Source organism: Sceloporus occidentalis, unplaced genomic scaffold (assembly GCF_023333645.1).
Source record: "Sceloporus occidentalis isolate IW3139 unplaced genomic scaffold, rSceOcc1.0.p SCAF_1, whole genome shotgun sequence".
Lineage (NCBI taxonomy): Eukaryota > Metazoa > Chordata > Lepidosauria > Squamata > Phrynosomatidae > Sceloporus > Sceloporus occidentalis.
In genome coordinates this window covers 208,755,824-208,779,320 of record NW_028316981.1, presented here as the reverse complement: position 1 = coordinate 208,779,320, position 23,497 = coordinate 208,755,824, and the positions used below count along the sequence as shown (strand labels likewise).

The 23,497-nt window shown below is 44.0% G+C and overlaps 1 protein-coding gene across 6 annotated transcripts in view; it reads right to left on the bottom strand.

Moving 5' to 3' along the window:
• Positions 1-23,497, bottom strand: part of PCGF3 (polycomb group ring finger 3) — an 81,768-nt gene that overhangs the window by 9,691 nt on the left and 48,580 nt on the right. For 4 of the 6 annotated variants that reach the window (XR_016272650.1, XM_089488714.1, XM_089488709.1 and 1 more), the window contains exons 2-7: positions 12,324-12,366; positions 11,479-11,678; positions 6,013-6,130; positions 3,735-3,831; positions 3,358-3,413; positions 2,777-2,887 (exon numbers count right to left, since the gene is read on the bottom strand). Coding sequence is in view for 5 of the 6 variants with exons in the window: in XM_089488714.1 (XP_089344840.1) it covers positions 2,777-2,887; positions 3,358-3,413; positions 3,735-3,831; positions 6,013-6,121 (373 nt within the window). In the remaining variant the exon portion in view is untranslated. The remainder of the gene's footprint in view (positions 1-2,776; positions 2,888-3,357; positions 3,414-3,734; positions 3,832-6,012; positions 6,131-11,478; positions 11,679-12,323; positions 12,367-23,497) is intronic. The other 2 variants (XM_089488711.1, XM_089488712.1) reach the window with 2 other exon arrangements.

Genomic DNA, 23,497 nt, shown 5'->3' with positions numbered 1-23,497 from the left:
GATTTCAATTCATGCATAATACTAAGAGTAATGCAAGCTATACAGGTGAGATGTACTATGTCTAGAGTATTTCACAAGAAACCTAGCTACTATCATAACCTTAGATGGGTTACTAATTTTGGATCTAAAATGGATTAATAGTTTTGCATAAACCACCAACAAATGAACTGGGTTTTCATTGCTTTTCATGTACACCAGCTTTCCTCAATCTAGTGCCTCCCAGATGTGTTTAGTGATAATTCCCATAATCACTAGCCATGATGGCAGTTGTAGGCAAACACATTTAAAGGGTGCGGAAAGGTGGATATAATCTGTTTACTAGCAAACCATCAAAGCTCACATTTCTCTTCCCAACATGTTTTATTCCTCTTCCTTTTCATCATATTTCAAAAGACCAGGCAGAAAGCTATGAAGCATGTAACTTCCATTTCCTGTTTTTAACTGAAACATATGGAGAATTAACATTTCTCCAAGGTCAAGAGAAATAGATGCCACCTGAGAGATCAAGGCATACTTTTCCCATTGATCCCATGCACTCCACGCTTCTAAACATGCACAATATACACCTGAGCCAGCTGAAGCACAGACAAAGGGTGCTTTATCCCCTAAAACAAACGCTGTGTCAAAGGTTCTCTCTCATGAATCTCAGCTCCTTACTCTTGCAGGCAAGGCAAGACACAGGTACCTGGGTGTGAGCAGCTAAACAGACTGCAGTAAGAACTCAAGCTTTGCGGCTGTTCAATGGGATACAGAGGACTAAAGAGCTCTTTGCCATTCTCATAATTTGTATAGGTACATATCAGGGGTGAGGCCTGTATTATGGGTTCTTCAGCCTTTGTTCAGTTCAACCTATGGTCTGTCTGAAAAATTAATCAACCTGGGCTCTATATTGATTAACTTTTTGAAGCATCAATACACTGAAACCCAGCCTCAATACTTTATGGCCACACAGCCCAAAAAACCCACAAAAAACTATGGATGCCGGCCATTAAAGCCTTCGACTTTATACTCTAGTTATTAAGTTTGCAAGGTATATTTTATTTCAAAAAAATACTTGCAAATTACTATATGAACTCAACAAAGGCTGTTTATGAGGCCAAATTATGCTGGTTTGATTCCTGTCAAGATTCCTGCAACATCTCATGCTTTGACAGACTGCTATAACAGCACTCAGTTCACTCAATGGCCTGTTACAGACTGCCAAAATAAAGCTGCTTCGGGTCTCTTTGGAGGTATGCTGTTTAAATGATGCATGCATCCTAAGAATCCGGAAGCTGCACCAAAGCTGCACTCCGGTGCTTAGGAATGGAGTGTGGCTTTGGCGCGACCTCCGGACTCTTAGGACCCATGCATCATTTAAACAGCATACCTCCAAAGAGACCCGAAGCAGCTTTATTTTGGCAGTCTGTAACAGGCCAATCCCTAGCACAGGCAAGTTTAGGATTAGGCCTTAAATTCATTTTAGAGCTTCCTCATAGGGACCCGTTTTGTTGAAGAGGCACATTAGCACAGCTGCAAATAATTCAAGATCATGTTCCTAGCAAGTGGGACACAGCTGAGCTTTGCTTGATGGCCGGGATGCCCTCATGTACATAATATCTGGCAAAGGTTTGATACCACCAAATGGCCCACAGAACATTACAGAGAAAGGAATTTGTCTTTTCTATACTGATTTTATTGGAGTATGTGTTTTATTTATTTTTTAACTTTTAAATAATTTTATATTGTTTTAATTGTGGTAATTTTGTTTTTGAAACTGCATGGGTAGATTATAATTGATTTCCTTCTGTGAGCCAACTTGGGTCCCACTCTGGGAGAAAGGCAGCAGATAAAATAAATGTCAGAGCAGTACTTAGTCCTCTGAATGGCAGTTATACTGAATCAAGAGCATAGATTATCACTGGCCTATTAAAACCCTCTTACACCAGCACTAGCAGTAGTATTAGGATATCACCTGTATTCTTTAACTAACAGGATTTTCACTCTGCATCCTAAGAGGTGTTGTGTGAAGTAGTCTCTTGCCACAACATGCCACTTAAGTGTCACAGCACTCCTTTTGGAATAGCAAAGAGACAAACACTGCTGGAATTTGCTTTGGTGCCAGCAGTTCATAGCACTGGGCTATTGATGAGGTATATTACATGAGAGTCATTTCATCATTTCAATGGCAAGAGAAATCATTTTGAGACAGACTCACTAAGGCTCCAAAGACTCAAAACCACTTATTGATTCGGCAGCCTTTGTCAAACTTATATCTGTCTTTAGAAGCTACTAGCATCTGTAAAAAACTAAATATCTATACCTAATAATGTATGTCTGTGAAAACCATGGAGCCAGTTCATAAACTACAGAAATAAAAGGCCAATAACTGCTTGCAAAGACCAATTATGAAGAATGTTATGAATGTAACATTTGTTACAAGTGTATAGAAAGTCACTGCAAACAGTACCAATCAGGTACGTATTCATGGCAATTTTTTTTTTAAAAAAATGCTTTTCAAACAGAGGTTTATATTTTGTCCAGTAAACACAATATAAACTAAGAATTGGGATACTGTGGTCCTTTTTCAGATGCTGTTGAACTTCAATTCCTGACATTCTTCACCAGTAGCTATGCTTGTTGGGTACGTATGGACCACACAACACCCATCCTTGATAGAGTGATCACCAGACTCCACCAAATCATTTTAATTAAGAAGAAATAAAAGAACAATCGATTTCTATTGGTGAACATAATAATTCTGCTAAAACAGAAAACACATGCAATGTCTACTTACCATTCCGATGAGATTCTAAATGTTGTTTGGCTGAGCATGTCTCTCCTTTGATGTCACCTGGTACTTCCATGCCCAGTTTGTGGTAGAATTCCCTCTGCTTTCTCATTTCCGCTGTTTAACATTTTAAAATAATGTTTTTAATAGTAGATTTAGCAACTCAAGGAAACAAATATTTCCTCTCACTCTTTCAAAAAATGTATCGAGAGCACCCCCTAATGTTCAGCTGCTTTTCTGTAGCCATCTCATTATAAAACATCTACTCTCCTCTTTTTATGAACTTCTACAGAGTTTGGGGGGTCTTGTTTTAAAATACTTTTGTTCTCTGTCTTGCATACTTGATAAGCTGTACATGACAAGCCTAAGAACTTGGAGGAAAACCGATTTACAAACTGCATTATTTACAAACTGCATCAAACTGCATTATTTCTTCAGTGCAGATTAGATCTATGTTGTGTTAACCATGTTGCATTATCTATGTTACCTATAATTTGCATAAAAAGTTAACTTTGCATCCCAAGCACCACACTGAGAAGTTTTAATCAAGAATGGTCTTTTACTGAGAAATCATAATACTAGCTTACCTTCTTGAAGACCTGGAACAAGTTTGTAAACAATATCTTGCATCGTTCTGTCATGACTAGCAAATTAAAAAAAAAACAGGTTAAAGCATTAGATTTGCCATGAAGAATTCCTGTTCTGAATCTTTACTATTCAACTTTACTATGCAACACTGAATGACAAGACCAAAACAAAAATTTCATCTCTTCCTTCAAGGCACAGTACATGTGAAAATGTAGCTTTAAAAGGACAAATTGATAATTCCCTTTATTAACTGAATTGTGCTGAACAATCATGTGATGAAAAATAATTCATGTGCAAGCATTTCTGAAATACCCCATTGTTTAGCAAAGTTTTCCTAGCAGATCTCTATGTGTATTATCTTTAATACCACACTTACCCAATATATTGTAGTGGATGGCTCTGATGTATAACTATCCTGCATGTGGGACAGGTATTATTTTCCTCCAAATACTTTACCAAGCAACTCCTGCAAACTGTTCACAAAAATATTATAGTTAAGATGATTCCAAGAATACAAGAATTTTTTTTCACTTACTAGGGAATAGGTAGATATTCGATGATTTGCAAAATTGCTTTGTCAATTGTTAAATTGAATCTTATTAAGTTACATATTTCAGTGACTATTTGTATTCAATTTCTAATACTAACAAGTGTAACAGTACCTAACCAATAAGCATTTACAAGCTGACAAATACTCTTTATTATGTTCTAGCTCTCTCATCCCTTTTTAGATCAGATCTGACTCCCTCTTCAAATTATGCACACTGCTAAAAATATTTGGGAAATGCTAATGTAAACTCTTAGAAAATGAAAAGTTGTTTTTTTTAAAAAATCTAATGTTAGTTTGACTAGAACTCAAAAGTGATTAAAATTAAAAAGAGTCATTTATCTGAGGGCAATTTCTTCAGCACAGAATTTCAACTTAATGTTAGGCCCCATACAGACAGGCCAAAATAAAGCTGTTTCAGGTCACTTTGGAGGCATGCTGTTTCAATGATGCATGCATACTAAGAGTCCAGAAGCCGTGCGAAAGCCAAGATCCAGTCGTAAGGACTAGAGCGCAGCTTTGGCACAGCTTCCGGACTCTTAGGACGCATGCATCATTGAAACAGCATACCTCCAAAGTGACCTGAAGCAGCTTTATTTTGGCCTGTCTGTATGGGGCCTTGGTTTCTAATTATGAAACACCAATGCCATTTGCAATTTATAATCAATCTGAGCAAATATCTAACAGTGTGCCATATTTGGTTTATACCAAGCTAATTTTTAACTGTTGTATTCTGATAAACTAAAGACTGTTCAGTACCATTTTGTTAACATTTTACAAATGTTAACAGTTTTGATCTCAACTCAAAACACTGTCTCCTTCCATAGCTGGCAACTTTTAAAAATATGATAGTACTGAAGTTGAGAGCCAACATGGTATAGTGGTTTGAATGTTGGGTTCGATTCCCAGCTCGGCCATGAAACCCACTGAGTGGCCTTAGGCAAGCCACATGCTCTCAGCCTCAGAGGAAGGCAATTGCAAACCTCCTTGGCAACAAATCCTGCCAAGAAAATCCCATGATAGGTTTTCCTTAGGGTCACCATAAGTCAGAAACGACTTGAAGGGACACAACAACAACTGAAGCCTGGCTACCACAATCTGTGTATGTATGTATGTGTGTATATATATATATATATACACACACACACACACACACACATATATATATACAGTATCTCACAGAAATTATGTCCATTTTAAAATGTAACATGCAGCAAGGACGTAGCCAGGATTTTAGGAAGGGGGGTCCAGACTAAGTGCCACCATTATAATGGGGCTTGGGTGCGGCGTCGCAGCTGCACACACCATTCATTTTTCTAATGGAAGGGGGGGTCCGGACCCCAAGAACCCCCCCTTGGCTACATCCCTGCATGCAGGGGTGTCAAAAGCACATTCTGAGGCAGTATTTGATGGCAGCTATGATGAAACACCCCAAGGCCATAAATAAGCCTGCAGAGGGGTGCAAAGAAAATGAGAACTAATTGCCAAAATATCCAAAACAAATCCAAGTATTTATTACTCATCAATGCAGAGCAGATCAGGCACAGCTTCATGATAAACAGAGATGGGAAGTAAGACAATGTGCATAAGCCATGGGTCTGATGGGGAATTTGTGGCCTTCCATCAGTGCTCAACCAATGGTGAAGGATGAGGTAATGTGGCTCAAGAATATCTGGTGGGCTTCATATTCTCCATCCTATTACTGATTTAAACACATTGCCTTACTACTGTACAAAGAGGTTTTACCATCTTGGTGGCAAAAGACTAGCCAAGTTCTTCTCATAGAAAGTAAATATGGGATCCAGCCAACTGCTAGATTTTACCTGTAATTTTAATTTCTCTGTATACATGATCTGTCCTTGGATGGGAACCAACAGATTCCTTGTATTTGGCTTAGTCAAACATGACAAGGCCAGAATAAGAGGACAGAGATGGTGTATCAAGTATGCACAGCACACAACTGAAGACAGACCACATTTACAGCTTGGTATAGACTGTAATTTGAAATTAAAATCATTATTTCTTAAGATTCATTTACTCAAAACAGTCTTAATTTCAAAACCAAATTCAAACACAATGTATTAGACACAGTTATTTTCATACTCACAGGTATGTAAGCATTCCGTTACAGTGGTAGCATCAATAAGATAACCATTGCAAAGACGGCAGGTTATATGGGCATTGATGTCCCAAAGCTTAATCTTCCTTGTCAGCATCTTTGGTGTCTGTAAGAAAATTAGGGCAATCCATTTTTGAAAATGTGCATATAAACAGGCCTAGGTATTTGGTTTCTACAGTAAACCTGCAATAAAACATTGGGATTTTCAGAGTAGCTTTCCTCCTAAGATACTAATTAACAGGAGAAACTGGAACGATGAAAGCATGTGCAGTGGTCCCTTTCTATCCTATACAATTCTATGAGGGGAAGCGATACAGAAATACTATTAATGTTCCTGAGTTTATGTTAAAGGTTGTCCACAAAGATACCAGAGCTCCTCCAGAGGAATTCCTCAGAAGTGTCCTGATACAGCCACAGAGGGGAAGCCTGACAAAATAATTAGCCTTTGGCTCTTTGAGCATGTATGCTTTGTTATGTACGACAGTAGTGAGGTCCCTGGCTTTCAGTCTTGGGTAAAAGGCTTTGGGTAATGATCTCCAACATGAACTCATGCAAATCTAAATTCAGAGCACGCTGTTTCACCAAAGCCAAGGTTTTCTTTTCTTTCAGAATTAAAAAATCCGGTAAAAATCGCATCATGGTTATTATTTTAATGACTGGTTTAACCAGATGCTGGTTGGGAAGACATTCCAAAAAGTTCTCCATCAAAATGTTAGATTTATAGCCTTGTATCACCAAAAATCTTGGTATGTGTCTAATACACTTGTACTTTTACCAAGGATAAATCCTATAAACCTCTACATCACCTTTAGAATTCCCTTCCACTGGAAACTAGACTGGCCCCTTTCTGCTCTCCTTTCGCAGGAAGACAAAATCATTTCTTTTCAAGCAGGCGTTTCATGCATTATTGCAGCCAGAGAGGCTTCTTATTGGTGTCATTGCTTGGTATGTTTATAATGGTTTTATATTTATAAGCTTATTTTTTAAAGTATTTTGGATGTTTATTTCTTATATAAGGTGTTGGTAATGACCTATAAAGCCCTAAATGGCTTGGGCCCAGGATACCTGAAGGACCGCCTCTCCCCATATATTCCGTCCCGCACCCTCAGAACATCTGGGCAGCAGCTACTCAGGGTTCCCGGGGCTAGGCTAGTCTCCACCTCCAGGAAGACATTTTCCACCGCCGCCCCGGCCCTTTGGAATACGCTGCCCATGGAGCTCCGCTCGGCCACCTCCCTGGCCAAATTTAAAAAGGATTTAAAGACCTTCCTTTTTACTAGCGCATTCCCCGATTAAGAGCCCTATGTGCCTCCTTCCCTCCTCTCTAGCAAAGGGACCAGCTAACTCGGGGCTTCTTGTTTAGTTTTATGGTAATTTGTTTTAAGGCTGTATCTTGTATTTAATATGTATTGTATTTTTTGTAAATGTTGTACACCGCCCTGATCTGAGGAAGGGCGTTATAGAAATAAAATGTTTATTATTTATTATATTAGTATGGTGTTTTAACTATGTTTTAAAACTGTACCATTTTATTGCTTTTGTTTTTAAGTGTTTGTGAGCCACCTTGGGTCCACATTGGGAGAAAGGTGGCATACAAATAAAATAATTAAATAAATGCTCTGAGAACCCTAGATTTGAAAGGGGGGGGGATCTACTAAATAAGATTGAAAAGTTTGCAAGAAATTGAAGCAACCACACTGAAAAATACTGGGCTGGATCCAAACAAATGGAATTGCTTCATCCAAAATAAAACACTCTTTATTTCCACTGAAGGCTTCTGATCAGGGGAGGAGGTGATGTTTCTTGAATACTCACTCCTCCAGCAGCCTATATGTTTTGCAAATCAGAAATATTGTTGGAAATAATGGTGAGAGTTGTCATGGGGAGGGAATCAATGAAAAAAATCACTACCCTTCATTTCTGCCAGAAGAAGCAGTGTCCACTAAGGGTTCAAAGGAGGAAACAAACTGTCCAGTCAACTCAGCCTCAACATTTCAAGAAAGCAGATCAAGTCTGAAACACTACTTTTTATTTTTTTATTTTAAAAAAACCCTTTTTCAAAGTCTACCAGAAGAAGGAGAGAACAATGATTCATGTTTTTAACTGGAAAAAAATTGCACCAGCAAAAGAAGATTGCAGTGTTAAATAATTAAATCTGGAGAGAATGCTCTTTTTTTAACCATCTGTTACAACGGTCTCTTACACGGCAGGTGTCAACAAATTTAAGACACTTTTCATTAACTGTTTAGACTATTTGGCTCAGAAATCACTGCAATTAATTTTTATCTTGGAATACAATTCATATTTTGGCTGCATTAAAATATTCAATGTATTTGTGCGTCCCCAAACTATTTTCAGAGAATTCTTCATATATTACATTTCTTCTCATTGAACATGTATGCAATTCAGTAAAAGTAGCTAGCATGTGTCAAACGTAAAAACAGTCTGAATAAAGAAAGTAAACAGGGGGAAAATTTATTCCCATTCCCATTCTGACTCTCTTTTAAAGAGGCTTTTTTCAAAGTACTTGGGAAATTATTGAAAGCAAATCATATAAATGTTTTTGTGCTCAACAGAGAAACTGCACTTCTATCAACACAAAACTGTCTTAGCACTAGTAATTCCACAAATCAGATCTTCAACCATTCGTACTATTAATAGCTAATCAACATTTATAATAATAATAATAAAATTTTATTTCTATACCGCTATTCCAGCGATCACAGCAGTGTACATCAAAGAGTAAGACAATTGAAACATTAGCATGAAATAATACAAAGTTAATAATTAAGAACCGTGCTGGCCAATTGGCCGTAATAAAGTTATTATTGTTATTGTTATTGTTATAATTAAGAACAGTAAAAACTAACAACACCCTATGCAAGTGGCTGTGTAGAATGGAATACACAAAAACACTGCCACGGGGAAGAGAATGACCACAAGGCTCACGGGGGGAAAGCCTGGCGGAACAAAAAAGTCTTCAAGTTCTTCTTGAAAGCATCGAGGGAGGTGGAAGTATACGGAGCTCATTGGGGAGGGAGTTCCAGAGCTGAGGGGCTGAAATAGAGAAAGCCCTCTGAGCTGATACATATTGAGCGTCTGGAACTCTTAAAAGATGTCTTTCACCCGACCTGAGAGTGCGGGGCGGATTGTATGGGGAGAGGCGGTCCTCCAAGTACCCTGGGCCCAAAATTTCCCCAATTTGACTGGGGAAAAGGGTTGACAGAAATACACGCATCTTCACCTATTAGTTAACATGGGGCCCGTACAGACAGGCCAAAATAAAGCGGGTCACTTTGGAGGTATGCTGTTTAAATGACACACGCATCATAAGAGGCCAGAAGCTGCACCAAAGCTGTGCTCTAGTCCTTAGAACTGGAGCATGGCTTTGGCGCTGCCTCTAGCCTCTTAGGATGCATGCTTCATTTAAACAGCATACCTCCAAAGTGACCTGAAGCAGTTTTATTTTGGCTTGTCTGTTTGGGCCTATGGCAACTACTACAGCCAAGCATTCTCCTAACATAGAGCCAATGTGGTGTAATGGTTTGCGTGTTGAACTATGACTCTGGAGACCAGGGTTCGATTCCCAGCTCAGCCATGAAACTCACTGGGTGATCTTGGGCAAGTCACATGCTCTCAGTTTCAGAGGAAAGCAATAGCAAACCTCCCCTGAACAAATTTTGCCAAGAAAACCCCCTGATAGGTTTGCCTTAGGGTCACCATAAGTCGGGAACACACCCAACATAGCACACTGCTGAAGCAGTTAGGGGAAAGAAGAGGAACATGTACAGGTAAAGACAAAACTTCCCCATATATCTGTCTACATTTCCTCATTTTGCCAAGTCTTTGCAGAGCATAAATTAACCCCACCTCCTATGGCAGTTAATCCTGAAAATTAGCTAGATGCTATGTAAAGACGTTTTTTTTTCTTCACTAGAGGACACTTTCCAAAACACATGATATATAAACAGTGTACCACAGATCTGAGAGATCTAATGCTTTAGAGGTAACGCTAAACAATTTTATCTAATCCTTAAGATATACAACATAATCCTAGCTAATTTATGAAAACGGATAAATCAGGTGCTTTGGGGAAAGCAGGCACCAGCAGTTTGAAGTAACAAGGCTTCAAGCTTCTGTAGTTCCATGCATTGAGACTCCTACATACAATACCATGGCAGATTACTCATTGGACACCTCTGTCTGTTTGTCTATCTCTCTCTCTCTAGCTCTCTCTTTTTCCTTTTCTCCCCTCTGCCGCATGCATGTGCAACCGCAGTGTTATTAACAATTGCAGCAGTGGAATGGGGGATCAGATCAGGACTGAGGAATTATGGTGGGAGAATAACTCCTTTCCCCACATGAAAGATATCCCTTTAAAGTGGCTAATTATAAAGGTATCTGTATGTTCTCCCTTGAAGATTAAGTATTTTTGCTGGGGGAAAGGCATGGAGCAACAGAATCCCCAGCCTTGCACTAAAATGCTTTTTTTTTAAAGTGGGAGTTTTGATCACAGCACTCCCACTATCACATCTGGTTTGGTCCTTAGTTACCAAAGCATTTTGTGTTCCTTGAAATAGCAATTTTCTAGTCCCACAGAAGAGCCACTATGTTCCCAAATGTACACACACACAATTATTAGGAATAGGGTTTCTCTGCCTTTCCTAACTTAAAGTCTTCTTTCCTTGGGTCAGATAGCAGCTTCAGACTACACAACCATGTCGTTCATTTCCAGATTTCCTTCTATTATTCTATACATTTTTTAAAAAAATCCATTTGGCAAAAGGTTCTGTCTGTCCAGAATGAAACAGACATTTATTATAAGTAAATGACAACTGTAATAGTCTATTAATTTGCACACATCTGTGTAAAACCCAAGCATTTTCTATTCCTTTTTAAAAAAATTCTTGGAAGAAGCTTACATTTTCTCCCTGTTTAACCATCTTAATCAAAGGTGGGCATTTTGAATAGTACCAGAAAGACCTTCTACACAATATTCAACAGGCCAAATGGCAGCAGATAGTTTTATGAATTTGTGTTGCATGCAATAGATATTATGAGTGTGGTTGCCAAGGTATTTCTCCTATAATACTGTTAATAAACGTTTAGGTTTTTGCTGCTGAGTTGGGATTTTTTTTTTAACCAAAAGTGGTGACATTCAGAATTTCAAATATGAGCCAGCAGTCATGTTATCTTAATTCTCAAATTGTGACCACAAGAAAGAATATGAACTCTCTTGCAAGTTGTACAACCAGCACTGGGAGAGTCTGCACCAACCCCATGGGGATAACTGTTAGTGAAGGCTCACTTTGAAGAATGACGAATGAGTTTTGCCTTTCTTCCACTGCTCATCTCAAGTGTAGCATTCTACATTTAAGATGGAATAGGATACAATTCCCTAAGAGAAAACTGAGGGATGAACAAAAGGCCACAAGAACGCTGGAAAGATTTCACCTGTTTCCTGCTCACTGAAGAATCACACCTGCTCTTAACTGCATATCCCCAACTTGGGTTTTCATTCTGCCTACATCTGAGTGCAGCAGAACATTAGAATAGAGTGCGATGCAAATCAGAAGAGATGTTCATGTTGATCAATCAGCTATTTCTTGATCATCATCTGTAGGCTTTTGAATGTTTCCCTCTGTCCCTTTCACCTTACAAACATAAACGTCATATAAACACTTTTCTGTCAACTTACAAAGTTTAAACATTGGGGGGGGGGCATTTGTGGTAGCAATGAAACAACGAAAGATTTCCTTCTATAAAAAGAAATCCCCTAGTGCCAAACAAAAGGATGGCTAAAGTGGAAACGTTCAAGGGTTCTTTAAATTAGATATTCGGATTTCCATTACCATTTTGTAGATGGAAAGCACCACAATATCCCACTTGAAAAAGAAAATTTTCTCCACATAAAAACATCAATATTTAGAACAGTCATCTTTTTCTCCTTGAATTTCTACATAACTGTCATGTCATAACAAAGCCACTATAAAACCAACATATATTGGATATATCAGGAACCTGATGTTACAATCAGTTATATTTATGTGGGGTTACAACTGCAGTTTTTGCATATAACTAAGTAATCCTCAAGGAGAAACACTTATTTCAAATTTTGTGTAGATCTCCAAAAGCAACAAACTTAGTTTTTCAAAACTCTTTTTTATTTTCAGTCTCTGTTTCTTATTTGATCTCTCTGAAGCAGGTTGTACAATTTTACTAGTGAAGTGCTCTCTTCCAAATTGTTCTGATATCAGCCACAGTCAAGAGACAGTACTGTTTTGCTATGAAACACATACCTCTTAAAACTGCATTTCTTTTCAGAGTCTGCCATCCAGAAACCTGAAACGACAGAAAAAACAGTCTGAAAGTTAATACTACATCTGCCAGAACAAATCTCAGTGAATTCTGTCTTTTAAACAAATGTCTAAATACACGTGTGGAGTGAGGCTGTCATTCAAATGATATGTATTTGCCAGTTAGGAAAAAAAAGTTATATGTATTAAGCCAACACACTAACTGAATCCAAATTTAGGAGTCATTCTCCCCTGCCACCACAGGGTGACAGAAATGAGAATCCTTTCTCATTTTTGCTACTGAAAGTTTGTCAGCATTAAATCAAGTCGTCATGCTATCAAAAGACAAGCTATTTTTGCTACTTAAAATAGGGCCTTAGATAAAAATTTCTCCCAACACCCATATAATCCAGTTAATTCAAAGATCCACATGATCTAGTTCATCCCAGTTTAGCAGACTTAAGTATTAGTACCCATCTTATTTATACAATAAATATTTATAACAGTCAGTATTGAACAAAGGTTTTTTTATTTCTAGGTAGACTGACCATATTTCCTTCAGACTTTAAACAGGGCATTGGGATGGCAAAACGGACAAGGTTATGTTATAGTTTTTTAACAACCACAATTTGAAACCATTGTCACAACATAACAGGGCATTTTTCTTGAAAACGGGACAACATTGACATTTATATTAAAATGATAAGACAGTCAGGATGGACAGGTTGCTTACCTGTAACAGTATTTCTTCGAGTGGTCATCTGCGAATACATACAAATGGGTTTTACTGCGCCTGCGCAGTGCCTTCGGAAACTTCTGGAATCACTGGGCAGAGTTAACTCTGCAACATATTGAAACTTTTTGGCGGTAACTCCGCCCACCCGTTATAAGGCCCCTGCCTTCCCGCTCTTTCCCCAGTTCCGCAATTTTTCCGCCAAGCAGGCGACGGAAGAGAGCCAATGAGAGCAGGACACTGAGGGGACGGACGGGTGGGATTTGTATGTATTCGCAGATGACCACTCGAAGAAATACTGTTACAGGTAAGCAACCTGTCCTTCTTCTTCGTGGTCTCTGCGAATCATACAAATGGGTTTAGACTGACAAGCTTAGGTATGCGGCGGAGGGAGTGTCCTGAAACCAAAGCTATGGTAAACCAAAGGTATATTTATTGTAACAATAAACACCTTGAATCCCAAAGGGAGTCAGTCTTTTTGTCCATGTCCAGATCAATGTATAGCAGCAACATTGCTAAACCTGAGAAGAGGACACACGGTCGTGCAAGACCAGTCCCAATGAATTGTGCAAACAACATTCAACAGACTGTAAACAGCGGCATTGTATCCATAAATGCTGAAACATAAGCATCAGTAGTGCAATCAATGCAACCCTGAAACCAACACAGCCCTCCCGAAAGCTGCGTCTCTGATGGCCCTGGTGTCCAACCTATAGTGCTTAATAAAAGTCAGTGGTTGGGACCAGACAGCAGCCTTACAGACATCCTCCAAAGGAATCCCCGAGAGGAACGCGGAGGATGCTGACATTGCCCTTGTGGAGTGAGACCGAACCCTGCCAGGGAGAGGCTTGCCTATCAGTTCATAGCAGAGGCGGATGGTGCCAGCCACCCATTTGGACAACCTCTGCGCAGACACAGGCAACCCCTTCCTCGGTACCGAGTAGCACTGGAAGAGTCTCTCGGACCGAGTGAAGGCAGCAGTTCTGTCCAGGTAGAAGGCTAGTGCCCTCCTGACATCAAGAGAGTGCAGGCGTCGCTCCTCATCCGATGTAGGATTGGATGCGAGAGTGGGCAACACAATGTCCTGGCACATGTGAAAGGCAGACACTACCTTAGGCAGGAAGGTAATGTCCGTCCGGAGGACCACCTTGTCCTTGTGGAACCTCAGGAATGGCTGGTCCCTACGTAAAGCACAGAGTTCGCCCGCACGGCGGGCAGAGGTGATGGCCACAAGAAAAACGGTTTTCCAAGTCAATAGTCTCAAGTCCGCTGTGGCCATCGGTTCAAAGGGCTTGGATTGGAGGGCGGACAATACCGACTCCAAGCTCCAAGCCGGCGTAGGCACCGACACAGGAGGATAAAGGTTTAAACAACCCTTCAGGAACCCCTTCACCAAGGGGTCTTTGAAGAAAGAAACCCTCCCCCCGAACTGGTATTTGGCACAGATGGCAGACAGGTAGCATTTGATGGATGTGAGGGACAGCCCTCCATCCAAAAGTGCCATCAGGAACTCCAACACCACTGGAGTGGACACCTGTGCAGGAGACAAGCCCTTCTGGTCAAGGAAGAGGCAAAATCTCCTCCATTTCAGGGCATAGGAGCGCTGGGTGGAAGGTTTCCTCGCGGCCAGGATCACCGCCCTCACCGATTCCGGCAAGGTAGTCAGCGCCGAATCCTCCAGGCCACCAGCGGCAGGCTCTCGATGTCGGGGTGGAGAATCCGGCCGTCCTGGATCGAAAGTAGGTCCGGGCGAGGGTCGAGACGGAGAAAGCATCTCCTGGAGAGGTGGAGAAGGGATGCGAACCACGGCTGTCTCGGCCACCACGGGGTGATGAGGATCGCATGCGAGCGGTCCGTAGCCATCTTGGACACCACCCTGATGATGAGAGGGAACGGAGGGAAAGCGTAGAGGAGCTCTCCCGACCAAAGGAAAGCGAATGCGTCTCCGAGGGATCCGTCCATTCGTTTCCTGGAGCAGAACTGGGGACAGTGGCTGTTCCAGCTGGTTGCGAAGAGGTCGATCCGGGGGGTTCCCCACCGATCGAAGAGGTCGCTGACCGTCTCGGGATGGAGCCTCCACTCGTGGCACACCGAAGAAGATCTGCTGAGGCGGTCTGCCAGCTCGTTGTCCTCTCCGGGAAGGTGAATCGCTTGGAGGAGGACGCGTCTCTGGATGCACCAATCCCAGATGCGGAGTGTGAGATCGAGTAAGGTCCTGGATCTGGTACCACCTTGTTTGTTGATGTAGTACATCACGGTGGTGTTGTCCGTCCTGAGGAGGACCACCCTTCCCGAGACTGCAAACTCGAACGCTCTCAAAGCCTTTCCCACAGCAAGCATTTCCAAGGCGTTGATGTGGAGGCGCTTGTCTTGTGTGGACCACCTGTCCTTGACAACCAGGTCGAGCAGGTGGGCGCCCCATCCCTCCAGGGATGCATCGGTTGTCAGGGTCAACTGTGCCTGAGGTTGATGGAAGGGCATCCCGGTGCAGACGTTGGAACTGTCTAGCCACCATCTGAGGGAAGCAACCACCGGTCTCGGTACCGTGAGCCACTTCGAAGGCGGATCCTCCAACGGGGAGAAGACGGAGAGGAACCAGGCTTGGAGGGGTCGAAGACGAAGTCTTGCCCAGGGGGTGACGAATGTCGTCGACGCCATGTGGCCCAGAGCGACTTGGACATCTCTGGCTCTCACCCTTCTGTGGGAGATGCACGGCCTGAGGGATGTTGTCAGGGCCCGAAACCGATCCGGAGGAAGGAGAGCTAGGCAGTTTTCGGAGTCGAGGACGGCACCGATGAACTTGACCCGCCTGGTCGGCGTAAAGTGGGACTTTTCCTTGTTGACGACCAGCCCGAGGGAGTCCAGGAGGCGCAAGGCGAATGAGACTGCCTCCCGCAGTTCGTCTTGGGACTCGGCTGCAAACAGCCAGTCGTCCAGGTAGGGAAAGACCATGAAGCCCTTCTGGTGAAGGTATGCCACCACCGGTGCCATGCACTTCGTGAAGACCCGTGGAGCCGTGGCCAGGCCGAAAGGGAGCACGTTGTAGTGGTACGAATCGGGGCCGACAGCGAAGGCGAGGAATCTCCGGTGGGACTGTCGGATGCCGATGTGGAAGTAGGCATCCTTCAAGTCGACGGTCGCGAACCACAAGCCCTGGTGGAGCAGAGGTAGAATGGAAGCCAAGGTTACCATTCGAAAGCGACGGTAGTCAAGGAACAAGTTCAATTGTCTCAAGTCCAGGATGGGCCTGATGCCCCCATCCGCTTTCGGTACCGTGAAGTACCTGGAAAAAAAGGCCCGAAAACACTGGTCGGGCGGTAAGGGAGAGATTGCCCCCTTTGCAAGCAAGGTGCGCACTTCGTCGAGAAGGGTGTCCGAGGGGGGAGTGGACTTGAAGGCTCCAGTTGGAGGGAGCTCTTGGAACTCGAGGGCATAACCCCTACGGACGATGTCGAGGACCCACGAGTCCGATGTTATAGAGGCCCAGGTGTTAACATAGGGCCTCAAGATGTCCAAGAAGAAGAGGGGTGAAGGGGGGACGAAGTGCGCTGCGTCCCTTCAGGCCCTCTTCTTCCCCTGGTCGGTGTCCTGCCGGCGGGACTTGCGGTACCGAGGCGGAAAGTTACGACGGCCAGAGGAGGAGGAAGACTGCGAGGGGAAGCGCTGCCTCTGAGAGCCCTGCTGTTGGGGCTGTCGGTCCCGGGAGAAGGTCCCCTGCGACTGACCTTGTGGCTGCCACGGTCGTTGGCGCTTCCGGAAGGGAGAAGCCGGTGCGGAGGACATGCCGTGCTTCTTTGCCGCCGCCTTCATCCTAAACTTGCGGTTTAGGCGGTCGTCGGTCTCGGCGTGGAAGAGGCCGGTCCCGTCGATCGGCATGTCCTCGATGGCAGCCCTGACGGTCGGGTTGAGGTCGGAGGCCCTCAGCCAAGCGTGGCGCCGAAGAGCCATGGAAGCTGACATGGCCCTCCCGGAGCAATCCACCAGGTTCCTGGAAGTGGTGATTAGCCAACTTCCAATGGAGTGCGCCTCGTCCCTGATCTCCACCAGCTGCCTCTGGACGTCGTCTGGGACATCTGGAACGAGGGGGGAGATCCGCTCCATGAGGGTCTGGATGTAGGCCCCCATGCACGCGGTGTAGTTGGCGGCCTTGACCCCAAGCGCCGAAGCCGAGTACGCCTTCTTGGCCAGTCCGTCCACCTTTTTGGCCTCGCGGTCGACAGGGGAAGTGGCCTGCTTCGGGACGAAGCTGTGTTGGGCTCCCTCGACGATGGCAGAGTTGGGCCGGGGGTGCTCGGCCAACCAAGGACAACTCGCCGGGGCGACCCTATAAAGAGACTCCACCTTGCGGGAGGGTGCCGAAAGGGCGGCTGGAGAGTCCCAAGACCTCTTCACGATGGTCTGAAGAGAGGGAAGGAGAGGCAGGCACGGCGGAGTGGGGACTCGACCATGCACCCGACGCTCAACCGGGTCCTCGGCGTCGTCCGCTGCAGACGCGAGCTCGATGTCGAGGGCCCTCGCCATCCTGATCACGTGCTCCGTGAAGGACCTGACATCGTCCGACGGCGAAGATGGCTCCGGGTTGTGCAACCTCTGGGGGGAGGCCGGGCCTGAGAGGACATCCTCGTCCGAGGGTGCCTCCGAGGGTAACAGCGGCTCGTCTTCGGAGTCCAGGTCGGAGGAGAGGGGATCCGTCACCTTGGCCTGGGATCTCGGGCGGGTTGGAACGAAGTCAACCGAAGAACGGGAGCGCCGACGAGGTGGAGACAGCGACCTCTCACGTCCACGGGGTGGAGTCGACGACCTCTCATAGACAGACACGGTCGGAACCGACGTGGAAGGATGAGGTCGGTCCGCGGGAGGGGGGTTCAGTTTGGTGAACTCCCACAAGGCTCTGTCCTCCGGGACCGACATGTAGTAGCGGCGTGACTGCATGTCGTAGAAGAGGTCCGGAACGTCTTGTCCGTGGGGCAAGTCGTCTTCATCTTCAGCTGCCGAGCGAGAGGGCGACCGGTGCTCCGGGGAACGAGGAGGCGCGGTATCATCCATACCGTGGATGAAATCCATGGTCGGGGGAGGCAGAGGCGTGACCGGTACCGGGGTCCCTTGGTCCAGCGTCGGTTCTTGGTCACGGGGAGCTGATGGAACGGAGGCGCGAGCTTGTTTGGAGGGAGAGCGCTTCTTCTCCTTCGGTCCCGGTAGGTCGGTAGCGGTCCGATCCTTGGAGGACTTTGCCTTCTTAGGGGCAGGGTCGCGCCCAGCCTCCTCGTGGCGCCTCTTCTTCCCATGCTTGGGAGGCTCCCCGGATGGGAAGAACGGGTTGTCCGGGAGGTCCAGGATGACAGCAGCCGCTGTCGATGACGAGGGCCTCGGTGACCTCGTCCCTTGAACCGGCTCGGTCCGCTCCTTCGGTGTCGCATGGCGCGATGCCTTGGACGCCTTAGAGGACGAAGGCGAGGCCAGATGGACCTTAGGCTCGGTAGCCTCCTTCGAACGGGAGCCCTCCGATCCCTTCTTCGGTTTGGAGGCCCGTTCGGTACCCTCAGCACCCGATGACTTCTGGGGGCGTTTGGAGGGCTTGTCGGTGGCGCTGGGCGGTTTGGAGCCACGGGCCACATCGGAGGTGGTAGAAGGCGTCCCGGCCGGGACACACACCACACTGGGGACGGCTGCTCTCCCCGATCCCACGCTGGAGACACTTGCCCGGGACGATGAAGCGGGGGGCGCCAGAGGCGGGACAGAAGAGGACCGCGAACCTCCCTCCTGCACTTTCCCCAGGGCGATCGCAGACGTGAGCCGGGACTCACGGTTCTTACGGGCCTGAGTAGAGAGGGATCCGCAGAGCGTGCAAGCCTTGGGATCATGGCTGGGTCCAAGGCACAACAGGCAGGAGGAGTGCGGGTCTTGAACGGGCACCTTGCCCTTGCAGATGTCGCACTTTTTGAAAGGCGCAGGCATCTTCAAAACGTCAAGCCAAAGGGAGATCCGAAACGAGGTCAGCAGTCCGAAGGTCCGAAGTTACCAGGGGCGGGAGACAAAGAATGGTCAAGATACAGTCCGAGGTCAAAAACGAAAGTGATTCCAAGCAAGCAGAAGCAAGCGAAAGTTCCCTGAAGCAGCTAGCGCGGCGGAAAAGAGGAACTGGGGAAAGAGCGGGAAGGCAGGGGCCTTATAACGGGTGGGCGGAGTTACCGCCAAAAAGTTTCAATATGTTGCAGAGTTAACTCTGCCCAGTGATTCCAGAAGTTTCCGAAGGCACTGCGCAGGCGCAGTAAAACCCATTTGTATGATTCGCAGAGACCACGAAGAAGAAATGCGGGGGAGCCCATAATATCACATTTAAAACAGGCATATAGTCAGCCTATGTTTAGGTCTGTTTTACATTTCCTGATCCCCAAGATTGTTTGTGAAGCAAGACTGGCTATGATTTGCCAGTTCCACCCGTCCCTCAGCTGGTCTATGGGTTGTGCCCTCTCTTCACCAAAGCATGCTCAATCCTGTATTCATGGCATATCAAGTACTCTGACACTGATCTGCAGTCCTTTTATACCTATATTTTTTGCAACAACCAAGGTCCAAGGTCCTATTCCACTGTTACAAATATCTATAAAGTGTATCCATGAAAGATAAAGAATTACTCCAAATGTACCTTAGCTATATATCTAACTCCTACAGAAAGTGAACTAATATCATTATGTTTATAATTAGAATGAGTTCCGACTAAATACAAGCTGGCAACCTTTCAGAGTATTTTCTTAATAGCCTTCTTAATTTAGAAAAAAATTAGAATACTCTTCAAGGTTAATAATCTGAAATCTTCTAGTTAATAGTACATGCCTCTGAGCTAAAACAGCTTTAGAAGCACCTTCTTGAATCAGCGGTGGAATGTACTACTCATGCCTGACATTTCTGTTCCCAACAGCAAGACATTGCCTAACTGCTCCTATACGCACCGATTACACATTCTACACACCAGATAGTATTCTAATGTATAGCTGGACACATTTTGTGCAGTAAGAAAATAAAATGTGCAGTAATAGGAAATAAACTTTTATGCACTTGGCAATATGATCTTTAATGAGGCACAAGGTGATTTCATAAAACAAATGGATGAGGAAGAGATAAAGAAATAGAAAAATTAAAAGGACAACTGTTTTCTTTCCATCTTTATCACTTTAAATAAGCAGCATATTAGAACAAACACCTAACTCTTCTATCTGTGATCAAAGAGGATATATGCATGAAGACATTTGTGGTGCTTTGGCTCCAGCTCTGTTGTGGCAGGTGAAGCCAACTATTAGTAGCCATCTTTTTGCACCACAGCTACGGACTGGCTGGCACCTAGGAAGTACTGGTTTTCATCACCAGATTATATAATGACTTTCACCACTGCAGGGGTGACTGTACTATATGGTGCTGGGTAGATCAGGGAGAAGGGCCTCCTTGGTAATTATCCTCTGGCTTCTCATTCAGTAACCGGGGGGGGGGGGGGGGGGGGTGGTGGTGGTGGTGGTGGTGGTGGTGGTTGGAAGCTTAGAATACACCATGTCACACTCCATTTTGTACTTAATAATAATAATAATAATTTGTTTTATTTATATACCGCTATTCCAAAGATCATAAAGGTGAACAGCAAGTAAGCTAATCACCAAGTAAACTAATTTGCCCCCAACAGTCTGGGTACTCATTTTTAGCGACCTCGGAAGGATGCAAGCCTGAGTCGAGCTTGGGCCCTTTTGCTGGTCTTGAACTCGCAACCTTGTAGTTTTGAGTGAATGGCTGCAGTACAGGCATTTAACCACTGCGCCACCAGGGCTCCTTAAGATATACACTTAAATATGTACCACGTGAAGGGTTCAAACTACTGTGGACCTTTGGTATCCATGGGTGGGTTGGTTCCAGAACCCCCCACAAGGATGCTCAAGTCAGAATTTAACTTTTAAAATTACCTGGGCGACAAGTTCCTGACACCAGGAAGGCATTCTTCCTGCACTGTTTCCCACTTTCCAATCACAAAGGCTCTGCCACAGTTTAATCCCTTTCCTGACTCTGTTTCCCACCTTCTCAACCTTTCTATCAGGAAGCCTCTGCCAGATTTCAAACCCCTTTGCCACTGATCCATCCCGGAGGAGGGCAACAGAAGAAGTGGGGCAAGGAGGTGTATCAGCAGAAAAGGGGTTTAAATTCTGATAGAGGCTTCCTTGTATGAAGGTGGGAAACAAAGTGAGGCAAGAGTTTAAATTTTGGCAGACGCTTCCTTGTGAGAAAGTGAGAAACAGAGTGAGGCATGAGTGTAAATTCTCACAGAGGGTTCCTTGCAAGAAAATGGGGAAGCAGGAGTTTAAATTCTGGAAGAGGCTCTCTTATGAGGAAGTGGAAAATGGAGTGAGGCAGAAGTTTAAATTCTGGAAGAAGCTTCCTAGTGAAAAAGGAGAAAATGGAGAAAGGCATTTTATATTCTAGAAGAGGCTTCCTTGTGAGAGGGTAGGAAACAGTGACTCAGAAAGTTAAATTTTGGCAGCAGCTTTGTGATCTGAAGATGAGAAACAGTATGAGATTTACATTCTGACTGTGGCTTTGTGGCAAGATTGACTTCCATGGGGGACTTCCGTGGAGGCATTAGCTTGCTCGCTATTGCCGTGGGACCGCTTCTCAGACTGGCCATCACAGGTTAAAAAAAAAGTTTCTTCCTTTCAATCTGCAGTTGCTCAAATCTGCAGATATCAAGCCCCTACATAGAATTACGTTCACCAAAAGAAACAGGAGAAACAAACACTGCTACAATTTATTTTGCTAATGAATCTGTAAAAATATTTACACTCAAGGAGATGGGCACAGAGATTATTTCAAACAGAGCCAATGGTAACTCAAAACAATCAAGGCCTAAAGCACCTTTTCCATTTAAAAATGCTAAAAAGACAACTATGGCTTCTCCAACATGAAATAGTTTGTGTGTAGAATAATCACATATACACAGATATAGATACAGATATAGATATAGACACAGATACAGTAGTTACACTCATCTTTCAGCACTCTTTTCAAATGAGTATTCCACACTATCTGGCTACATCCTCAGTACTTTTACTTCCAAAATCACTGCCAATTACCAATTACTTAGCATCTGCTCATATATACACGCCCGCGCCTATATTCAAGTCAATAGGGCTTGAATATAAGTGAAACTCCATTTTCGCTAGGGGGTCCAGAATGGATCCCCCACAAAAAAGGAGGGGTGATTGTATATACAGTGGGCCGTAGGTATCTACTGGGGCTTGGTTCCAGGGCTCCCCTGTGGATAACAAAATCTATGGATGCTCAAGTCCCATTAAATACAATTTATAGCAAAATGGTGTCTCTTATATAAAAAGGCAAAATTAAGGTTTGCTATAGTATTTTGTGGGTTTTTCGGGCTATGTGGCCATGTTCTAGCTGAGTTTCTTTCTGACGTTTCGCCAGCATCTGTGGCTGGCATCTTCAAGGTTTGCTGTTTGGAATTTATATATGTTTAAAATATCTTCAAGCTGTGGATGTTTTAATCCATGGATAAAAAAATCCATGGATAAGAGGGGCTGACTGTAATTTATTCTGTGGTCACATACCCAACAAGTATCTTCTCAAAAAGATAACTGGCTATCTGATGTGCATCTTAGATAGTTTAGTTTCTATTGTAGTTCATGTTGTACACTAGTTAAATATTTTAAAAAATTAAAATGTTGTAAGATTGAACAGACAACAAGTGACAAATTAAGCATCATTCATTCAAACACTTATTATTACATAATCATGTGCCATTTCTTTCACCTTCTTCCCAGCTTCATTTAGTGAACAGATGGTACCAAGGGAATGAATCAGAGCTGTCTAGTTAATGAAGTTGTGCAGAGAAGTCCAACTTCATTTGCTGCTGAAGCTGCAAAGTTGACACTCAATGAGAGGGGAGAAACATACAATACAGTGGACCCTTGTTATATGCTGGGGTTTGGATCCAAGACCCCCCATGTATAACAAAATCCGTGTGTGCTCAAGTCCCATTAAATATAATGACATAGCAAAATGGTGCCTCTTATAAAAAATGGAAAGTCAAGGTTTGATATTGGAAATTTATACTTTTTTGAACATTTTCAAACCATGTAGGATTGAATCCGTGTATAAAAAAATCTGTGTATAAGAAGGGCCGACTGTACTCAAATCCATACTTGCCTCTTTACAGCCTTCCCTGTGCCATACTATGCAAACCACTGAACATAATTTGGATGGTGACCTCAACTTACATCTGTCACTTCACAGAGAGAGAAGAAACAAGTCTACAGTGCATCTGGAAGATGGACGATGATCACAACAGTATTTCATCTTAAGATGTTTGACACATCCTATGCTTCAAGGATATGGTAGGAAGACAGTTTCAGTATGATAATGTAAAATTTTGATTTTACAAAAAATGGGATTA